Below are 23,653 nucleotides of genomic sequence, written 5' to 3' on the forward strand. Positions count from 1 at the left end.
GTTTGGGGTTATTGATGCGTATGTTCATCGTGATCTCGACTGTTTGGTTGCGTAGGTCTTGTGGTTTGACTTAGGTCTTGTGTTCTGAACGTCGTAACTTTTTCATACGATATCAGATTTTAACGATCTTAATATCCACGTGTTCGTTTTTTGAGTCTACTACAACTTTCGTTAAGATTACTCCCATTAAAATGTAGTATATTTTTACTTACGATTTTATAAAAAAATCCATACATGCATTTATAAAAAACGTATGGATATAAAGATCGTAAGTAAAAAATATATTATTTTTTAACAAGAGTAATCTAAACGTAAGTTGTAGTATACTAAAATACGATCGCGTGGATATAAAGAACATTAAAATCTGAGATCGTATGAAGAAGTTAATCATGACTATCAAATCGCATGACCTAAGCAACCAAATAGTCGAGATTGAGATGAATATAAGCATCAAAAGGCCCAAACACTTCATTAATGTTTTCCCCACGTATGATGTTATGAGAAAAGCCTAAAGAAATCATTCATAAGTATTGAATTAGTATAAAAAAAAGACTTATTTTGCAACAGAAAAATATTAAGGACTAAATGTGTATAAAAGTACTAAGGGTTAAATGTGTACAAAGTGAGAAATATGTTACCCTATTAAATTATTTTAACCGGCTAACCTGAAGTAACTGATCATAACGACCGAATGTGTATGATTTAACAAGTTGAATGGGTAAATGTGGACGAAAAAATAACTCAGTGACCAAATCTGTATAAATTGAAAAATATATTACATTTTTAAGTCATTATCCCATAATTTTATTGGGGAGATGTAACCGAATTTGTGACAAGGCTTTTCGAACCTTTGGTATCTCATCGGGAGTCTAAGTAGCTTGAGCTTTACTTAAAAAGGAATCTAATGCATCGTCGTAATCAAATAGAGCTAATAGGTCTCGGATCTTTACTTGCCAAAGTGAAAATCGAGTGTCACGATCCAAAAGTGGAAAATCGTATTTTATTGTAGCCATAGAGTAATCAGTTTGTTATAACGGCTTAATAAAACACAATTAAATTGGTTGGTATTTGGTTTTAATAAAATCGATCGTAGCCTGGAAATAATAAAATATATGTGGCTGAAAAATTGTTTTTAAGGAAAAAAAAAACCTTGTTATGGGACGTAAATAAAAACATGGTTTTAAGAGTATATTTGGGCTTAAAGGAAAACGTTAAAATAGACAATTTATATATATGAGCTTAAGAGAGAATTATATTAGGGTTTAATGAAAACTACGAGGGCTTCAAGAGGAAAGAATGTCCTCGACATGAATCATCACAAGAATTACATAACCAAGTAAGACAAATTAATTTTTGCTGGTGTATGAATCGTATCGAAAAAAGAAACGATGTCAAGAAAGTCGACAAGAAAGAATCATCGAAGTGACGATGAAGAAAAACACGATCACAAAACCAAGCAAGATAACTATCCAAAAAATCCTGATGCATATCACAATTGCCAAAACAAGGACGAAGAAGGATCTGCAGAAAACTGGATGAAGAACTTGATTTGTAACACAGGTATGTATTGATCTTCAAACTCTTTGATACCACTTGTTATAAACAAATTAAAAAAGATAACAGAATCGACCACCGAATTTATAGTGAAAACCCCATGAAATGGGAAAACCCAATTGAAGAACATTATATACTGATCTCTTTAATTGAAAGGGTTATAAATGCTAATGATTTGTCTAAAAATAGAAAAAAGAGATGATTTAAAAATATCATCTAACAAACATCCTATGTATAAGAGACTAGATAAGAATCCTAGTACAACTCTAAAACCTATGAATAGGAATCCCAAACAAAAAACGCAGCCTTAGGGAACAAAGCATATTTGTTTTTTGAGCATATTCAACACTATCTCATGCATCAACCTCTTATACATGTGTCATGGGAACCCATATCTCATGCATCAACCCATATACATAAACAATAGCTCCTATCAATTGCATGCATAAGTAATTGCTATCGATTATATACATCTACCCCCTTGTACATGAGATAGCGGTATAATTAAAGGACAACGTTCTTATGAACAGTGTCCTCTGTAAAAAAAATTCACTTCTTTTTTCTTTTTATCTGTTACCGTTCATCGGTATTCTACATCCTTCCATCGCTCCCATTTTTTTGCGGTGGAATTGCAGATTAGTTACCACCGCTCATCTTCCACTTTGCGTTACAGATGCCCACCGTTTTTCTCTTCGAAAGCCTTAGTCAATGGGTGTTAGGGTTCGATTTAGGTATTGGACTTAATCATGCTTCCATTGATGTCGACGATGTCGGTGGGTCGGTATGTATGCTTGGCTCGATTCTTCCAAAACCCACTGCTTCCAGAATAACCCAATGAACCTTACCTCTGCATTCGATTCAACGTAATATTACCTCCTTCACAATGCTTTGTTGATTTCAATTTTCCGATTAATCGATTCACTTATCGATGTCTGCTGTTATTTAGAGGTCGTTTCAATTTTGTTCTTCAGTGGATGATATTATTTACATTCTGGTCGACAATTAGCAACTTTAATTCTTTAATTATCATGTGTTTAAACGTTCATGTTTGCTTTTGCTCATCTCTCTTTGATTTCCCTCCTTTGCACATCCAACTTCGGGCGGAGGTTACAAGAGGTTCATAGAACACGCTACCAATATTTTCATGCAAATTGTTTGTTCAGGTATTATATAAAACTAAGATGCTTTCATTCTTCAGAAATTGTTTTAAGATTTTGTCAATGCTCTCCTTTTTTTCCATGGAAATGTTGCCTTTTTTTTTTTTTTTTTTTTATAGAAAATGTTGTTATTTGTTTAAAAAATACATGCCAGATGGTTTTCTTTATTCTTTAAAAAGAATAGTCTTTACTTGCATGGCAACTGTTTGTGTTTATGCTTCATAGAGGATAGTGTTTATTTTATATATTGTTATTCACATCAATTATTTATCTATTTTATAATCTACCTAATAAATATACAAAAAAAAACTTCTTGCAACAGATATATATTCATCAAAAAATATAAACATCTATGTCAATGTTTTGACCAAGTAATATAACCATGCTACAAACTCACCTACATCAAAAGAGAAAACTGAAGAAGCATGCATTTTCTTTTCTCTCTCGAGTAAGATCAAACCATTCAAGTTGCAGTTTTTATATTGCAGAGAGTTTTTTTTTAAAGAGCTTAATATAACAACTAAAACTACCTAAAGAGCCTAAATTTGCAAATTATAAAAGTTTTTTTTACCTCACCTCCCAACTTATCACTTATTTCCTATTTGCCCTAAAAGATAAACACTGATTTCTTGTCATATCAATGACTTTTTACTTTTAAACATATTTGGTTATCAATCTTGCCTATATATATATATTTCTTTCCCTTTTGATAAGTTTATAATATTAATATTTTATTTATTACCAAGATCAATAACGCCTCATGTCATTGCCAATTATATAATTTAATCTGTAAACCTTATGTTACTTAATAATAACTATTCTTATGAATTATAAAAGATTTTTATTTTCATTTTATTGAAGGCTATTTTAGCATTTGACAGTGACACTTTTGTTGAAGTATGATATTCATGGATGCTTTACCACACATTAAAGCTTGGGTTGACCTTTACAAAGTTATATAGTCATCAGATGTTGCCATCCAGGTTAATCTTCTGCTACCAGAATGTTTATGTTTGTTGTTGTTATTATTTATTTATTTATTTATTTATTTATTTGTATCTTAGAAGTTAGAACCTGTAATTTTGTGTAATTCTCAACAACACTTCATATTATTGAATCATATTTTGATGATAAGTACTCGATACTAGGGATCCCCAAGGTACAAGATGTCATCATCTTTTGGGGTTGATTTTTTCAAAGCTGAGGTTCATTTACTTTATTTCATGTTGGGTTTATTTATTGATCGGTATTTTAAATTGTTTTTGTGTGTGTTCTCGTGTCATAATTTTGTAGATCACATGTTTTATTGAGGTGAAATAAGCAGGGAAGCGTCGTCTAATCAATGGAAGAGGTAACTAATCACAAGATTTGAACTTTTATGTTTTAAGTTTTAGTCTTTTTAGGGCTTATATTATTATCATTTGTTTTTCCAAGGATAGAGAGGAGAAGATTCAAGGCTAAACTAATTGAACCATATGTTCTTTTGGATGAATTCGGTTATCCTAAATGCCATGCTGCTTATAAGTTATAAGGTGAACACAATTGTCTCCTTTAATGATTTTATTTATTTATTTATTTATTTTTTACTTATTTTGTTTTCAATTTTCTTTTGTTTGAAGGAATTTGTGGAAGCACTATGGCATATCAGCAGAAGCTTAACATGTTAAAAATAGAGAGTTCTTTAAAATTTGATCGAGATTTGGAAGCAGTGTACGTTGGCATATCAGAGAAAGAAAACTAAGGCAAGTATAAAAACACTACTAGAAACTTGAGTTTCAGCTACGGATTTTGCTACAGATTTATTCTCTAGCAAAAATTTAGACTTATAGCTACGGAAATACGACAGATCTACCATGTTTTTAATAATTATTTTATTTATGTAATATATGAAATATTAGCGAGGATTTACCGAGGGATCAGCTACGGATCTGGCAACTATTTAACGATATATCACTATTCCTCGCTAATCACTCGAAAAATGAAGGCCCTTAGCTAGGGTTCAGCGAGGGATAACAAAATTGTGGCATATGTACGCGTTCAGCGAGAGAACGACGACAGAAAATTTATTTGGGGTGCGCACGTTTTCTTTTTTTTCTCTCGCTGAAATTGGCACCCAGTTCCATCTTCACGAAGCCAGTGAAACTTTCCTTCCCTCCAGCTTTATCACTCTTTACTAAGTGTAATTAGCTTCTGCTTTATCTCATCACCATCTCTGTTCGAACAGATGACGACGCCACTCACCCGATTCCGGCAAGCTCCATATCTTTAAATCTGAAAGTATTCTTCGTTAACCTCCGATTCAGGTAAATCTCATCCCTCTTAGGTTAGTTTTAGTTCAATTTCACAATATACTTTGTTAGGGTTTAATTTACCTTGAAACTTTCTGGTTATTGTGTTTCGTAGCCATATGGAATGCCTTCTTCATTATCTGCAAGGTAGTTTCAGGTCTACCATCGATTGCATCTATATAAAAATAAACACTTAGAATTAGAACTTGAGTTAGGGATTGATTCATCATAGTTTGTCTTCCAGTTCATGAGAATTTAAGGATTCAGGAATCCTTACGTTTTTAGGTTTTCCCTAATTCTCTTTCATATTTAGGAGGTGGCAACGTGAATTTGAGAAGAAACAGGTGACTTATCCTTCATTATAACAAAGGAGCTGTTCGTTTTCTTACTTAATGGGTACTTAATCTGGACACCTAATGACTGACTTAGTTTTCTTTTTGTGGTCTAGAATTGTATACATATCAATAAACCCCAAATGAATTGATACCCCAAATGAAACCTTCCACAACAATTCTGTGCTCATACATAGCTAGCAACTAAAATATATATATATATTGTAAGACGATGTCAGCAAAATAAATGAAGATTAGCAACAATAAAAATACTAAACCTGTCCAATTCTATAAGCATCCAATGATGGAAGCAGAAGGCTAAGGGAGGGCCTATTCCCAGTAAATGTCTGTCAACAAAAAAATGAAATTAGTATTTTTTTTTTTAATTTAAAAAAAAACAAATTTTAATATGAAGTAGGAAGTGACCTTGTGAGGAACAAGATGAGATGCAACATTCTCACTTCGCAATTGTTCAGGGGTCTGGAAAGATAATGTTAGTTGTGAATAATTAATATATTAAAAATGATTAGAAAAACTTATATTATTTAAAAGGTGAAAAGTAGAAAGTAGATTGATTACCTTTCCATAAGCAAGAGCATCAGGTTGTGCAAAAAAGTTTGACATGAGTTCATCATGGTTATTTACCACTTCATCTGAATACCAAAATTTCACATTATATATAAAAATATAAATAAAAATAAAAAAAGTGAAGTTATAACTTAAAACTACAGAGGAAAAGGATTGGTACCTCTAAGGTAGACAGGTTGTTGACTCTTGACAATACCAATGAAATCACAAGGAATAACACGCCCCTGAAGGGTAAATTAGACTTTTTATTAGCAGATAGATAGAAAAACAAAAAAGTTAGTTAGTTAGTTAGTTAGTTACCTGATGAATTAGTTGATAAAAACTATGTTGACCATTTGTTCCTGGCTCACCAAAATCAATTTCACCAGCTTCAAAAGGAAGGCTTACACCATCTATGGATACTCCTTTCCCATTACTCTCCATACTAACCTATAAAATTAAATTATAATAATAATAATAATAATAATTCAAATGTTTACAAAACTTAAATAATAATAATAAATATATACCTGTTGAATGTGTGGAGCAAGCTTCTCGAGAGCTTGAGTGTAGGGTAGAATAGCCTAGGGAAAATAATGTTAAATGAGGAATTTAACAAAGATTAAATTACCAAAATACCCTCTCAGGTGAATATAATACAACTCAAACTCACTCTTGCAGGATATCCAAGAAAAGAAACGTTCCATACACTCAACAAACCTAGAATTGTACAATTAATTCTACTGGTGACATATTCACCAAGAAGGTAATACTCGTCCTCCAGTATTCTTCCTTTCAGTTTCAGGTTTTGGATTTGAAGTGTTTGTGTGATACTCACACACCTTGTCAAACAATTCCAAATCCAAATCCTCATATGGTATTTCATAAAAATGGTCAACAGCTTCTACAAGTGGATCCGATTTTGGTTTTTCAAGTACCCTTTTCTTTGAACGTGCAGTGCTTGCAACAAAATCATCTTCATCTTCATAACCTAAATCCTCATTTGGGATTTTGTTTAATGTGTTTCTCCTTCTTTTAATTCGACTTCAACACTTGGAAGAGGGATAGGTCCTTCAAACAAGTTGACTTACATATAAGTAAAAATAACACTTTTTTTTTGAAAAAAAAAACATTAATAATCGGCCTTATTTTTATGACTTTGTGTATTAAGTACAAAAGAAAAGTCATTTTTATCTTATTAAAACTTGACTATGGTTTTTAATTTTTAATTTTTATACAGAATGTGAAGGCTGTTTTTGATGCAGCCATTAAAGTGGTTCTGCAACATTTTTTTGTTTTTGCTGTTACAAACTTGTCCAAAGTCCAATCTACTTGATATTTGGCACAACACAACATTTTTTTGTTTAAAGGAATATTAGCCAAGTTGATTTCAGATAGGTCCGGATTCATGTAAGTGTTTCCTTTCCTTGGTTTCTACAAGACCTTGCTAGAGAAAGAAATGTGATCCCATTAGAGAAACATGGATACCTATAGGAACTTTGTATACTAATTCCTTTCTCTAATAATCTATTTTTGATGCTGAATGTTACCGAACAACTATGTGCCCCAAACACAGAAGAAAATAAAGATACATAAAGTTGTCGTTATATGCTTTATTTAGACTCCATGGATTTCACATATATGTAAATATTTCTCCTTGGAAACCATATTAGGAGTGAAGGGCATGTCTTTGTATAACAACAACATATGAACACATGACATTATTGGGATTCAATATGTTTTAGAGGCAATAAAGGTCAAACATTATGTTTGATGTCTTTGTAGTGGGAAATTTTGAAATTATACTGATAACATGGCTACATTTTATGGAAGCCACTTTTCTGTTTTTTAGGGAGAAATTAATCCAGTAGAGCTACATTATAATATGTTTACCAGCCTCTATCCCTTGTGACAAAAAATCGATAGGTAACAAACAACCATCTAACCCATGCAGCGCATGGGATACTACACTAGTTAGTATAAAAAAACCTAACCCATTTAATCCGACCCAACCCTAACCCGAATAATGTAACTAATGCCAGGTTTAATCGGGTTAGAATTGTTGACTGGATTATTCAAGTTAACTCGACAAACCCGAATTAAAATTAGAATCGGGTTTAGAGTTGACTTTCATAGACAAATTAGGTTTCAGCTCAACCCGAATAACTCGATTAAGAATTTATTATCATTTTTTTCTACATTAAACGAAATGATTTCAAAATCACATTCAGTGTTTTAAAAATCGATTTTTTAGTTAGTTGAACCGGTATGGTGACGAGTTCCCGGTTCACCCTGGAGCACCTGTCTTATTTGTGAAGAAGAAAGATGGATCGTCTAGAATGTGTATTGCCTATCACGAACTAAACAAGGTAACCATCAAGAACCGGTACCTGCTTCCTAGGATTGATGACTTGTTTGACCAAATACAGGGACCCAACCTACTTCTCAAATATCAATTTAAGATCGGGGTACCACCAACTTAGAGTTCAGGAAGAAGATATACTGAAGATGGCGTTCAAAACTCAATTTGGTCATGACGAGTTTGTAGTAATGCCATTCGGATTGACCAATGCTCCAACAGTATTCATGGACCTCATGAATCGCATATGCAAACCTTACCTAGACAAATTCGTGATCGTATTCATCGATGATATATTTATATACTCACGAAGTGAGGAGGAGAATAGGCCACACTGGCGATCAATACTAGAATTACTACGAAAAGAGAAAGTTTACGCAAATTTCTCAAAGTGCGAGTTCTAGTTACGAAAGGTAGATGAAAGAACCACTAGTTCTCCAATACCTTTACTATATTATTACTCCAAACATGCTACGTGCATATTCATAATATAATTTACAAAAGTCTGGATACTTAACAAAAGACTGGATACAAATCAACTTACAGAGTTTTCTATATTACATAATTTCCTAGGAATTTATACACTAAGTAAAATAGTGGTAATATTAAATATTCTACATCTTCTTACAGTACATGACTATATTGGATGCTTATCACCTACAATAGTTAAATACTGAGAGGGATAAGTGGGTTACACTTAATGAGTTCAATAACAGTTACAATATAATGCTATGTCATATATATATATATATATATATATATATATATATATATATATATATATATATATATATATATATGTGATAGAAACAAAGAGGGACAAAGAACAACAAAGGCAGATGAGTATCATATGACATACTTTCCATATCAACCAATAATCTGATTCAAAGATTTACAATCATTGAAATACAACAATTTCAGCATGATGTAAATCAATAAGACTTCAACCCAAGTAGCATAGAAAATACAATTTTGAATTATCATTTTGCTAGAATATACAAGCTTTTAGCCCTACCTAGTATTTTGCCAATACCAAAGTGATACGAGTTATTCTCTACATGGCCAAAGGCACAAAGCTAATACCAAAGTGATACGAGACATGCTTTACATGGTCAAAGGTTTCATACCAGTACCAAAGTGATACGAGTCATTATCTACATGGCCAAAGGCATAAAGCCAATACCAAAGTGATACAAGACATGCTCTACATGTACAAAGGTATAGCTCCATTATCATAATACTCGTGTATGCCTCGCGTACTAATTCACCACCTTTTCTCATAAAGGGACAAAAATGGTCAAATACTCAAAATACCAAGGGTTACGAGGTATACCTTATCTCGGGATGTTACATGAATGACACTTTCGAAGTTATAGTTTAAGGGGATTTGTTTCATATTCAAACCATAGTCACGAAGTTGGTTTTGAATCCAAATGACTTGTGAAGTGCATGAGGTTGCAGCTATGTACTCTGCTTTAGCAGTTGAGATGGATACGCAAGTTTGCTTTTTTGACTGCCAACTCACGAGCTTGCCATCCAAGAATTAGCATCCTCCGATGATACTCTTACTATCCAAGCCACACCCTCCAAGATTAACATCCGAAAACGCTTGTATGAAGAAACCTGAGTTTGATGGATACCATATACCCAGTGATGAGGTTCGTTTTAAGTACCTGAAAATATTCTTGACGGCTACCATGTGGGGTTCGCGAGGATTTGCTTGGAACCTAGCACAATAACAATCGGAAACATAATTTATGGTCGACTAGCTGTTAAATACATCAATAAGCCTATTATCTTACGATAAAGGGTCATATCAACAACTGGTTTTTCCAGAGATGGTGTTAGTTTTATTCTGAATGTCATTGGAAGCTTCTTTTTTTAGTCTCCCACCATTCTAAACTTAACAAGCAAGGTCTTTGTGTATGCCTCCTGATTGATAAATATACCTTTCTGCTCTGTCTTATGTTTAATCCCAGGAAAAATTTAATTGGACCTATTGAGCTCATCTCAAATTTTGTTTCCATTAGCTTTTGGAATTCAGCCGTTAAGTTGGGGTTAGTTGATCAGAAGGTAATGTCATCAACATATATTTAGACAATCATTAAGTGGTCACCCTCTTTCTTATGAAAGAAAGTTGGGTCAACCGAACCTTGTTTAAATTTAGACATTTTCAAGAAATGAGTTAAAGTTTCGTATTAGGCTCTTGGAGCGTTTTTCAAACCATAGACTGCTTTATCCAAAATATAGCAATGGTTGGGATACTCTCGTTTATAAATCCTAGTGTTTTCTCCACATAAACAATCTCCTCTAGCTCCCAATTCAAAACGGCACATTTGACGTCCATTTGATAAACTTCAAAATTCTTATGTGCTTCGTAAGCCAGAAAGATGTGAACAGATTCTAGCCTAGCAACAGGTGTGAAGGTCTGTTCGTAATCAATGCCTTCCTCTTGACAGTACCCCTTTACAACCAATCACACTTTGTTTCGTATAACGCTTTCTTCTTTATCAAGCTTGTTGCGAAACACCCATTTTAACCCAACAACGGATGCATCCTTTGGAGAAGGAATCAATCTCCAGATTTTGTTTCGTTCAAATTCATTGAGCTCCTCCTGCTTTTCTTGGATCCAATCCGAATGATCCAGAGCAATCTGAACATTTTTGGGTTCGACTTTAGAGATGAACGAATTGAACATGCAATATTCTACTTTGGAGAGTAAAGCAGTTTGTTTACCCTTTTTTGTGCTCTTGTTAGAACTCCCAAAGACGATTTGCCTATAACCTGAGTTTTTGGATGATCTCTTATCCATTTAGTCAGATGAGGATAATTAGGATCACACGATGGATCCAATCAGCATTTACGTCCTCAAATTCTTACTGTATATATCTAAATCATCAATCTATGCATCAAAATCATCATATGTATTATCTTTCTCCCCCTTGAATGATGTGAATGTTTCTTCTTCAGCTGTCAGATTCTCCCCCTGGAGTGGACTTTTGTGGGTATGTTGTGGAGTTGAGTGCCCCCCCTGAAAATTTGCATTGGAGGTTGATTCAGAATTCTTCCCCTGGATTGTAAAGTTCGTGCCATGTGGGCCATTTGCACTTGGTTGCTCTTTGTTCATAGCATTCGATGCGTCGTCAATCATCTTCTTCAATTCATCGACCTTGTTATCAACAGCTTTAGATTCGGAAGAGATAGCCTTCTCTGGCTCATCGAATAGTAGCATGAATTCTTCATAGAGATTGGCTATTGGAATCGTAGATGGGCTTGGTTCAGGAAACATCTCATTTGTTGACTGTCATTAGCTTGAGTCCTCTTTAAGCACTTGTCATCGAACGTCACATAATAGGTTTCTTCTATTCGTTTTGATCGTTTGTTAAGAACCCTATATGCTTTATAGGTCATCGAATATCCCAAGAAGATACCTTCATCACCTTTCGCATAGAATTTGTTGCTTTGTTCGTTAGAATTAAAGATGAAGCACCTGGAACCAAAAACATGGAAAAACTTTATGTTAGGTTTTTGTTTATTTATGATTTCATTGGGAGTAATAGAAAATCGTTTATTGAGATTTTAACGGTTTAGGGTGAAACAAGTTTTCCCAGTCGCATCAGCCTAGAAATATAGTGGCAGGTTCACAAATGAAAGTATGGTTCGTGTAGCTTCACACAACGATCAGTTTCTCCTTTTAACAACACCATTCTGTTGTGGAGCGTATGGAGCCGAAAAGTTATGCGAAACTCCTTTCGCAGTCAGAAATTCTTCAAACTTCTAGTTTTTGAATTCCAATCCATTGTTAGTGTGAATATTACGAACCAGGTTTCACAGTTGTAATTCAATCTGCTTTACGAATTCTTTGATTTTGGGAGTGGCTTCAAATTTCTTCTTAAGAAAATAAACCCAAGTGAAATAAGAAAAATCATATACAATAACGAGAATATACTTATTACCACCAATACTTTCGATCGCAGACGGACCATAAAGATCGATGTGCAAAGTTCGAGTGGCTCAATGACTTTCTTATTCACTATCGTTGGATGGCTTTTTCTTCCTTTACTTTACCATTTCGGATGCAACACAAACATGATCCTTGTTGTCCTTTAGGAGAGGAAGCCCTCGCACATGATCACCAAGGACACGCTTGTTTATATCTTTGAAGTTAAGATGCAAAAGGCTTCTGTGCCATAGCCAACTATCTTCTGTAGGAGCTTTCGTTAGAAGGAAAATGGTTGGCTTCCCTCATATCGAATATAAGTCAACGGATACATCTCGCCTTTGCGTTCATACTTTAGAAGGACTGTTTTGGTTTTTCTATTCTATGATTTCAAAACCTTCGTCGTCAAATGGGACTTTTAATCCTGTACCAGAGACCAACTGCGAAACAGTTATAAGATTGTGTTGTAGAATCTTGACATAAGCAATCGCCATTTGTTATCATCCCATAACCTTTTATCTCTCCAACTGAGTTATTCCCAAACTTCACTCTTCCACCATTCTTTAGTTCCCTATACTCTCGCAGTTCCTCCTTCCTGCCTGTCATGTGACGCGAACAACCGCTGTCGATATACCATTCAGTGTCAAATTGTTCATCACGAATAACCTGCAAAAATTAAGCAGATTTAGGAACCCAAAGTTGTTTGGGTCCGCGTGAGCCTTTTACAACAAGAGGGAAAGTAATTGAAAGATCAACCATATAGGTTCGTTTTATTAAGGTGGTGTTATCTTTCTTTATGATTTAAAAAACCTTAATCCTTTTGTCTTTTAAGTTATCATCTTTTGAAGATGATGGATTTTGATTTTTGTTTTGTCTTTTTAGAAACCCTTTTTCACTTTTCTTTGTGTTAGTTTCAGGCTGCTTGACAAGAGCTTGATGATCCGCAACCATCTTTCCTTTTCCTTTAACATCTTTCGATGTTTTTTGAGGATGCGAAGCATTTTTGGTTTGTGAGTTGTGAGGTTTTGGATTCTCCACATGGCTTTTTAGCTCTGAAAGAATGGGTTTTTGAAAAACTTTTTGTTTAGTATCATGTGGACTACGAAACTGATTTCGCGAAAAGCTCTTTGGATTTGCTTTTGGTACCACTTTGGCATTTTGATTGAGAGGTTTCTCAATGTGAACAAAGTTGGGATTTCTGGATGGCCAGAATTGTTTTCTTTGCTTGAGATTTTTGTTGTATCTGGTGTTCCTTAGATGTTTCTGCGTTGCGAACTGTTCTGAAAATTTGTGAACGTTAGCTTTCGCTCTTGGCTTTTTTGCTGGAGTTTCATTTTGCACAGAAGATGTGTCGCTAGGAACGTTCTTAATTCCAATGGGGATTCCTTTCTCATAGCTGGAATTGACCTTGTTTAGATTCAATATCAACGGAAACCCTAATGGCTTTATAAACAGAAGAGATGTGTATAGATTACATGGTCTTCTGCTCTGATACCAATTGTTAGTATATTAATCCTTGAAAGATCAGTTAGATTCAAAACAGTTTGTAAATAAGAATAAGAACAATGATTCAAAGTATGCTGAATGAATATATTCCACAACCTCATAAGAACTCGATTAAGAATTGCTATTGTAGAGGCGTGATTAGGGTTACAAGAATAATTGTCAAAGTTAAGAAACACGATGAATGCACGCACATTAAATACTTTAACCTTAATAAATGACGGGTGGACAAGCCCAAGCCCTTTTACATAAATGAACTAATAAATACACATAATGACACAACATAATTTTCCTAACAAAAAAAAATCATCTCTCTCTCTCTCTAATATAATTTCTAGCTAATTTTGGTTATGAGGGCAACCAATTTTTTATTTATTTATTAATTATAAGAATATACTAATGTAGTTATGAGCTTGAACACCTTAATCTAAGAACTATTTCCTAATTTCAATTTAAGCATGAATGAATTTAAAAGAATACTACTTGAAAAAATCTGGATGTTACATATTTAATCATATATAACACGACAAACACGAAAAAACACAACAACTACATGCTAAATCGTGTTAATTTCGTATCGAATTTTAAACACGAACATGATACGACATAACGTCGTGTTTTTTTCAATTGACATGAACACAAATTCGGATTTCGATTTCGTCCCAATTTTGTTTCGTTCTGTGTATTTTGTCGTGTTGAATCATAAATTAACATCCTTATTTTTTTACAACATTTCCTAGATTACATCCAATCTAACGATACGGCATCACACCTAGTGCTAGAAAACTATATGCTTATGAATAAAAGTTTTGGTAAATTAATGGTAAAAAATAATAAATTATTCTTAAAACTATGGATACAATTATATATCAAAAATAAAAGTTGTTTATCTCCAAAGAATGAGTAAAGTTTTGAAAATTGGAACGAAGATCGAATCGGTCATTTTACCGGTTAGATGTTTCAACTGGTCCAACAACCTGTCGGAATGGTCTCAAAAATCAGAAAAACCAGATTATAACATAATTATATTATTATTAATTTGAATTATATAAAAATTCAAAAAATGATATATATATATATATATATATATATATATATATATATATATATATATATATATGTGTGTGTGTGTGTGTGTGTGTGTGTGTGTGTGTGTTTTAAATTCCCGATTTTTTACCGATTCACATGACAAACAGTTTTTTGGTTTTTTACCGGTTCACATGACGAACTGGTTCGGTTGAAACCAACCGATGTGGTTTTCAAAACATGGAGATTGAGTGAAGCAAATTAATGTGTAATTAATTAAGTAGAGGTAGCTAGATAAGAAACATTTCAACCATTAACTCTAAAAATCAAAATTAGAACGAATATATTTTTATCTAATTTTTTTTTCATTACATTTCAAAATTTAGTTATTTGTTTTTCTAAATTCTGGATGTTTTATTTCTTAAGAATTCTAAAATATTAGTTTTTATCTTTTAGATAAAATAAAAAACCCAAGTTAATTTTTGGCTTAGTTTCATTTGTATCTAAACCCAATATATCAAATTTCGTTCAACCATTTTTATATTGATAGATCTTAATGATCTAAGACTACAAAGGAATGCAGACAAGCTAGACCTGATATTATTACGCTAAACTAACCATGTTATGTTAGTTAACTCAAACGAACTCATTAGCTTTGATTAGACTACTTCTCATAGTACCAATAAGATAGAACTTGGCTAACTAAAAATTATATATAAGAAATATATATTACTCCAAATCCATCTGGAACCATTACTGGACCACAAGCGTTCGAACAACAGAATAGACACCTAAAAACTCCCAAAAAAGCACTTCCACTTGTTACATTTGAGATGTAAAAACTCGTACGTGTTGCTCGATAGTATTCAACTTCGCCACTTATTACAACCGGCTCTCCACGTGTGCAGCCACATGTACCATAAATACCCACCACCACAACCATCGATTCACAACCATCCCACAATGGCAAAGCTCATAGCACTAGCACTTGCTTTCACAGCCCTTGTAGCGTTTGCTTCCGCCCACAGCACCATCATCACCACCACCATCGAGGAGGAAAGCACATTCTCGAAGCAGCAGTGCAGCCGACAGCTCCAGGGTCAAAGATTCAATCAGTGCCAGAGGTATCTCGCGCAGGGCCAGAATTTGTATGAAGAAGACGACCGGAGTCAGCAACAGTTGTGCTGCCAAGAGCTCCAATACGTCGACGAGCAGTGCCAGTGTGAGGCTGTGAAGGAAGCATTCCGCGAAGCCCAGAAGATGCAACAACAACAACAGGGACAACAAGGCGGAAGCTTCGGTTCCAAGCAGATCAGACAGATGATGCAGAAAGCTCAGAACCTTCCTAACCAATGCAAACTCCAAACTAGACAATGCCAAGTCGGAAAAATCTCAATCACCACCTTCACCACAATCACCGAGGACACCACCTACAACCGCCGTGGCTCGCAACAGCAGTGCGAACGCATCCGAAGCCGACAATTCAACCAGTGCCAAAACTTCATCCAACAACAACTGGGTTCCTATCCAACCCTTCTGATGAGCGTCAGCAAGCCACAAGGTCTCGAACAATGCTGCAATGAGCTTCAGAACGTGGATGAAGAATGCCAGTGCGAGGCCATGCAGGAGGTGTACAGGCAAGCCCAGAGGCAGCAGCAACAAGGGAGCCAACAACGTGGCCGACGTGGTGGACAGCATCGGACCCAAGACTTGCAGCAGATTGTTCAAAGTCTGCCCAGCCAATGCAAACTAGAAGTGCAGCAATGCCGAATCCCATCTACCATGTTCTAAGGTGGAGATTATTGATCAAGGAATAAATGTCATTCGCATCTCTAGTCAAGGTTTACGGTTTTGAATTTTGAGATGGGAGTAGTTGCAAAAATAAGTAGGCTCATGGAGAGATGAGTATCTATAAATCTCATGTAATCGCTCTTTCATCTTTTTTATGAATAAATAAAATGATGGCTGCGTTTTCTATTCCTTGAAGATAGATAACCAACTTAATTAAAACACAAAATTTCCATTATTAGGTTAAAGATTAAAATTGGAAGAGTCTTCAAATTTATAAGGTAGAGCTTATAGGAAGAAAATGGATTTGACCGTCTTAATTTATTTGGTGTACGTTTACCAGCTTAATTTGGATATAGACTTTTGGGCAATCTCAGTTGTGGCGGACAACTTATATTTGGCCATGTTGGACACATAGGTAGAGGTCTTTAGCATGCACCATGAAATTCCCTTGTAGGCCTCCATAGAATGAACTCATTGAACTGACTTTATTAACTCTAGAATTATATTTGTAGCTAACTCCTGATCACTGATTGTATTATCTCGGCAACGAGTTTAGATTGCCTTGGAATCGCCGAGTCTGTTCTAGCACTCAAGCACTCATCAAGTCCCATGACTTCCAGGTCCAAGGCAAACCACCTAGCAGGCTGAGGGTTCCTTTTACTCAATCAAAACCATTCCAGAAGACGTTTTTTGGGGAAAAAGTGTCTCGACTCGCCGAGTCACCCAAGTGACTCGCCGAGTCCCTCCTTGTCCCATACTATACAGTCGATTTCAGTGGGACTTAACACACCAAAACCATAGATCTGCTCTCCTAATGTCAATTTTACACGTAAAGTTCCAAACTTGGTATGCATGCAAGTGGTCTTTGGCCCAAAAAGCCATAAAATATGTCCTCTATGGTGCATGGGGTGTTCATGGCAACAAAATTGGGCACCTTTGTGCAATAAAACCCCCCAATAGACCTGGATCTAAAGCATACACTGACTCCCAACATTAAATCCCAAATACAACCTCTTTAGGGCTTAGAAAGCTGAAGGAAAAAAGCCCAAAATCAAGATCTATAGACAAAGGTTCAACTTCATACCTCCAATAAGCTGAAAATAAGCTCCAAACTATGGATCTTCTTGTTTCCCCTTGGCCTCACAAGCTCCTTTCCTCTTCTCAAGCTTCACAATCCACCAAAAAGCACCAAAATGGCCTTAGAACACACAAAAACGACTAGGGTTTTGATAAGATGTCTTATAGGAGTATATGGGATGTTGGAGGCTGAGATAAGGTGTTTAAATATGGCGCAAAACCTCAATTTAGGGTTTTACCCAAACAACACCTACTCGCCAAGTTAGTCTTCTGACTCGTCGAGTAGGTCACTTAAATTGTCCGCGGATCTCGACTCTACTCGACGGGTTGGGCCTCCAACTCGTTGAGTCCCATAGAAAAACACAACAAATGCTTGAATAATAGGCATACTAGGTATCAGGTGTTATAATTCTCCCCCACTTATCTTAGACTTCGTCTTCGAAGTCTGCTGCTCGATCCTGAAAAAGCTCGGGGTAATGCTCCCTCATCTTGTCCTACGGCTCCCAAGTCTATTTTGAGCTCTTGCGGTGCTGCCACTGCACCTTTATGATCTCCACCCTCTTGTTCCTCAGTTCACTTGACATCTTGTCAAGGATTGCCACTGGCCTCTTGATGTAGTTCAGGTTGTCATCAACCTGAATATCCTCCAAAGGCACCACCGCCGAATCATCTACTAGGCATTTCCGCAACTGGGAGACATGAAAAGTGCTATGAATCTGACTGAGTTGGGCTCGCAGATCCAGCCTATATGCTACCTTGCCAACCCGGGCTATAACCTTAAGGGTCCAATATACCTGGGGCTCAGCTTGCCCCGCTTCCTGAACCGAATGACGCCCTTCCACGGCGACACCTTCAGGAGCACCATATCCTCGACCTGAAACTCCAGGCCGGACCGTCGCTTGTCGTCATAACTTTTCTGCCAACTCTGAGCAGTCTAAATCCTGCTCCGAAACTACTAAATCCTTTCCATAGTCTTGAGTATCACTTTGGTACTCCCCATGACTCTCCAATCAGGGTATGATACAGAAGAGTTATGGGCTTGAGTAGCCCTAGTATTGAGTTTTGGGGTTTGGTGGTTGAACCAGGGGCGAGACTGGGGTCTCCGTCCTTGTCAAAAATCATTATATTTTGATTTGAGTTGTGATTATCGCAACATGAGGGGATTGGAAAAGTGGTATTCACACGGGGTGCAGGCTGAGTCATGAGATGAATGTTTCATCGGGTCACGAGGTTCCAACTTTGGGGTCGGACCAAACTCTCGAGTTGAGTTTGGCATTGATGATGTGTGGGTAAACAAGATGAGATTATAGAATTCTGAGCTGAATTCTTAGATGAGGGGTGTTGTTGCCGTCGGATGTCTAAAACTTGTATAGCCCAGTACTCGGGTGTGGGAGATACCGCGAGATGCGCAGGAGATATACACAACAGACATCAGAGGTCGGGGTCGAGTCGATCTTCAATTGGATTGTAATTTTCGTGAGGTAAAGAGACTTTCGCAAATTGGGTGTCACTGGGCCGAGATAGTTGACACGAGGAGGAAATTAGTGAGACATTTTGGATCATGTTATAGGTGATCTTTGAGGTTCAACTGTGGAGTCAAAAGTTGACCTGGTGCTTAGTATTGAAAAGGGATATGAGAAATGAGCTAGAGCTTATTATGGTGATGTCTGAGGACACTCCTAAGCGAACGCAGTTATTTCTTTTGTGTCCAAGGGCAGAGTGTTGAGGATTCTTTGTTCGGATAGGTTCTGATAGCAGTTAATGTATATCGGTGGGGTGTGAACCCTTTCGTTCTTGGGGCATGATTCGGATAACTTGCATGTCCAGTTTGGTTGAGCGATAGTCGGTTGTGGGATTGGTCTTATGAGAATAAGAGAGCCAGTGAGTAATCAGGGTTGATATTCGAGGATCGAATATCATGGTAATTGCTAGAGTAAGCGGTCTGGTGGTGGGTTGCGCCACTAGAGTTTCCGGTTATTGGGAAGGAGTATTTTAGCGGCGAAAGAGGTTGTTTAAATTCTGTTCTTGGGAATTTCTGTGTGGTTTCAGGTGTCCATGGAGAAAGATATCGGTGTACGATGAGATCCTCCCAGTGGTGCCTTTCGGGTTAATGATTTCAATCAATGAGTGGTTAAAGAATGATTTCGAGGGCGAAATCTAATTCAAGTGGGGGAAAATTGTAACATCTGGATTTTTAGGGTTATTATGGTGTAGATTAATCTTGTGATTAAAGGAGAGACTCGATGAGTTGATGATCCAACTCACCGAGTCGAGTCGGGCTTCTCACGCGGATTTAATGAGTGGACTTGACGAGTCAGAGGAAGGACTCGCCGAGTAGGTTCTGGGCTGGGAAGCCCTAATTTCTCGGGTTTGTGACCTATTAAAAGGTCCTTATGGCCTTCATTTGCGGCCATTACACCCTGAGAAACCCTAGAGAGCAGAGAGAAAGCATGTGGTGCAAGAGGAGGGCTAATTCATCATCTTTTGGTGTGTCTTAGCAAAGGGAAGGATGGATTTCGAGCTAGGATGTCTTGTGGGACTCAAATATTCCATCATTTCATTCAGAGCTGTTGTGAGAGGTAAGGATTCATGTCCATCTTCGTTTAGGTGATAGATTTCATGAATCTAGGGTTTCCTCTCTTCTTTTGGTAAGAGATCTAGAGTATGTGATGCCCCTTTGTGTCTATATCTTCAGATCTGGACCTTGAGAGGTCCAGAGAGTCCCTATTACCTAGCTTTATGCAGTCCTTTATGAGTTTGGAGCTAATGTTATCATTTTAAGGGTTATTTCTCCATTTATGGCTATATGTGGGTTGCATGAACGTAAAGTTTGAACCTTTACATGTTTATTGAGCTTGGGAAGGTTGGATCTATGGATTAGAGGAACAGATCTGACCTCAGAAGGTCATTAGAGTATGATCATGAAAGCAACTCGCCGAGTTCATAATTCGACTTGACAAGTCGAGTCGGGTTGCCCCGCGAATCGAATTTAGTGGAAACCCGTCGAATGGAAGGTTCACTCGATGAGTCGAGGGAGGCCTTGGAGGAGTCAGAAGACACGCATGGACTCACCGAGTCACCCATGTGTACTCGCCGAGTCTGGTCAAAATTGACCGTTGACTTGAGTTGACTTTTGTTGACTTTAGGGTTGGTTAACATAAGTAATAGAGGCCATGGAGGGGTAAAATGGTCTTTTACCCACTATCTGATTAGAGAGGGAAAGAGTGCTTGCCGGTTTAATTAGAGTTGAAACTTCGAGTGTTAATTAGAGATATTTGCCTTATGTCTTAGGCGGTGGTGAGTTCGAGATTCAAGTGTGAGGATATCTACTTTCTGCTTGCCAGGTGAGTCTTCTCACTATATGAAAGACCCCAACTTTCGTATTTATGAAAGACCCAAACTTTCATACTATTTCAAAAGATTTCTTAAGTTACTTCCACAAAACATGCTACATGCATATTTATAAAACAATATTTTATATTGATAAAGTGATTACAAAAGATTGGATACAAACCGACTAATTTTTGTTACATTTCATATCTACCCAGGAATTTACTATTCATATACATACATCAACATTAAAATACAAAGAAATAGTATTAACTATTCTAAATCTTTCAACAGTATAAAACTATAATGGATACTCATCACCTGCAATTGTTAAACATTAAGAGGAATAAACGATAACGCTTAGTGAATTCAATAAATAGATACAATATAATCTTATGCCTTACATATACCAATATGACAGAAGCAAAAGGGAACAAGAACAACAATAGCATACGCGTATCATATGCCAGGCTTTCAATATCAACTCAAGATTTGATTCAAAGATTTACGATCAATGAGACATAATGATTTCAATACTTGATATACATCAATAAATCTTTGGCCCAAATGGAACAGAAGACATATAATTTCTGATTAACATTTTTGTAGATTTCAGGCTTATAGCCCTGTCTAATCATTTGCCAATACCATAGAATAAAGTTCATTCTCTTACGGAGTCATGCTCTACATGGTCAGAGGCTACATACCATTCCTATCAAACCTTCTGCCAATGTCATAGAATAGAAGTCATTCTCTTACAGAGACATGCTCTACATGGCCAGAGGCTACGTACCAGTACCAATGTGAATCTAAGTCCTTTCAATGATCACATGGTCAAAGGTACTATATTTGCTATAAACATAGCGAATAAAATAACACGGGAAAATAACTCAGAATAATAACACTGAAAAGCACATAACACATATAACACATAACATACAATTGTTCCTATATATTGAACTCACTTTAAGTTAACCGAGGGTTAAAATAGTAATTTGGACAACATTTCGGCTTTAAATATGACTTTCTATGTTGAAAACCGGGAGCTTAATTGAAAATCGGGCTCAGCGAAGGTAGGGCTTCAAAACAAAAAGATAAAATTTTCAGGCTTCTTGGGGGTTCGGGGCATGTTTCGGGTGCTAAAATTGATACCGGGGCTTCGGGAAAAGTCAAAATAAAGAAAATATGGAAAAAGGGGACAAAAATGGCAATTTTTAATAATTCCTCGGCAAGGCTCGCAGGCCTTGTATTTATAGGGAGGAGATGCGAGATTTGGATGAGAAGGAGCCAGGCGTCAGTAGCTACGAAGGCTAGGTGGCCAGATCCGGAAGAGGCAGGTGGCAGCGAGGGGTGACTCAGCAACAAGCAGCTCGGTGGAGGCCTGGTGTGAGGCGTCTTATGGAGGCGTCTTAGACGTCTTCTCGGATGCCAAAACACGTGTATGAAGGGCTCTTGAACAAAGTTCGGTCCAAACAAAGCACGATACGTAGCAGCTTCGGACTCGGATGGATAAGGGTGACGTGGCCGCTTCGTGATAGTTACTGTTCATGCGAAATTCTCAGATTTTGAGCCCCGAACTTCTAAAATCCATAACTTTTGTATACGAGCTCCGTTTTATACGTTCTTTATATGCACGCGTAGCTAAAATTACGCTCTACAACTTTCATTTAGACTTTGTTGGCTAATTTTTAGTTTATTTTTAATATTATTATTTTTAACACACCGGGACAGGAAAATCCATTAAAAATTCATAACTTCTTCATCAGACATCCGTTTTCGTCAGACTTTTTACCGTTGTACTAAAAATGAAGAGACCTTCGATTCTCGTTTAGGATGTATCGGTAAAATATCGTTTGATCTAAAATTCGAGTTTTTATCTGTCTACTGCTAAGTTGAAACTTCGAAAAATCATAACTTCCTCATACGAAGTCAGATTTTGGCGTTCTTTTTATCGAATTTTTGGGTTTAACAAATACTACGAATTTCATTTAGATTTCTAAGGCTAAAAAGTAGTTTATCAAAAACTCACTTTTTACGTCATTCGGCGCTGTGCCGGTTTTGCCGCGGATCTTCGGTTGGTCACAACTTCTTCGTTATAACTCGGATTTCGACGAGGTTTTCGCCTACAAGTTTCTAACGAGATGATTTACAACATAAAATAATAAAATTTTACTTATTTCAAATTTTATATTTTCTCTAAATTTTCATTATTTGACTATTAATTGGAATCTCATAAGACTTCCAATATTTTATGAGTGATTCTAAACATAGTTTTACTTCATTTCTAGTAAAAACTAGCTGTTAGAACTCAACACTCAATTTTATTCACTTTTAATAATAACAATACACAATTTTCAGAACGTGTATGTTACACTATACATTACCTAGAGTGGTATTATGAGTTGACTGGAAGGTCTTATGTGCTATGTATGAGATTGTGTGCCATGTATGAGATTATGTGCTATGTGATGCATGTATGATATAATTGTATAGAACGGACCGGAGGGTCCAACGATTCAGACCGGGCCAGAGGGCCCAACGAGCTATGACCGGACCAGAGGGTCCAACGAGCTATGAGACTGGAGGGTCCCGCTGAGACACATCGACCGGAGGGTCGTACAGTAGCCTCGAGTGGTGTATGTGTTGTATGTGGTATTTTGGGGAACTCACTAAGCTTCGTGCTTACCGTGTTACGTGTTATGTGTTTCAAGTTTTCTAAGGATCACGGG

The 23,653-nt window shown here is 36.4% G+C and overlaps 1 protein-coding gene and 1 pseudogene across 1 annotated transcript; one reads left to right on the top strand and one right to left on the bottom strand.

The window, feature by feature from the left end:
- Positions 1–5,460: 5,460 nt before the first annotated feature.
- Positions 5,461–7,254, bottom strand: LOC145007346 (glucose-6-phosphate isomerase, cytosolic 2B-like). Its single transcript, XM_078966301.1, has 10 exons — positions 7,137–7,254; positions 6,737–6,889; positions 6,572–6,618; positions 6,429–6,482; positions 6,220–6,348; positions 6,080–6,143; positions 5,911–5,984; positions 5,758–5,811; positions 5,610–5,678; positions 5,461–5,535 (listed from the first exon to the last, which is right to left on the bottom strand). Exons 1-10 carry the CDS (start codon positions 7,252–7,254, stop codon positions 5,461–5,463), a joined length of 837 nt encoding a protein of 278 aa, XP_078822427.1.
- Positions 7,255–15,689: 8,435 nt separating this feature from the next.
- On the top strand, positions 15,690–16,517 carry LOC145007347 (2S seed storage protein pseudogene; annotated as a pseudogene).
- The last annotated feature ends 7,136 nt before the right edge of the window (positions 16,518–23,653 follow it).

This window comes from Lactuca saligna, chromosome 7 (genome assembly GCF_052625555.1).
Source record: "Lactuca saligna cultivar CGN05327 chromosome 7, ASM5262555v1, whole genome shotgun sequence".
Taxonomy (NCBI): domain Eukaryota; kingdom Viridiplantae; phylum Streptophyta; class Magnoliopsida; order Asterales; family Asteraceae; genus Lactuca; species Lactuca saligna.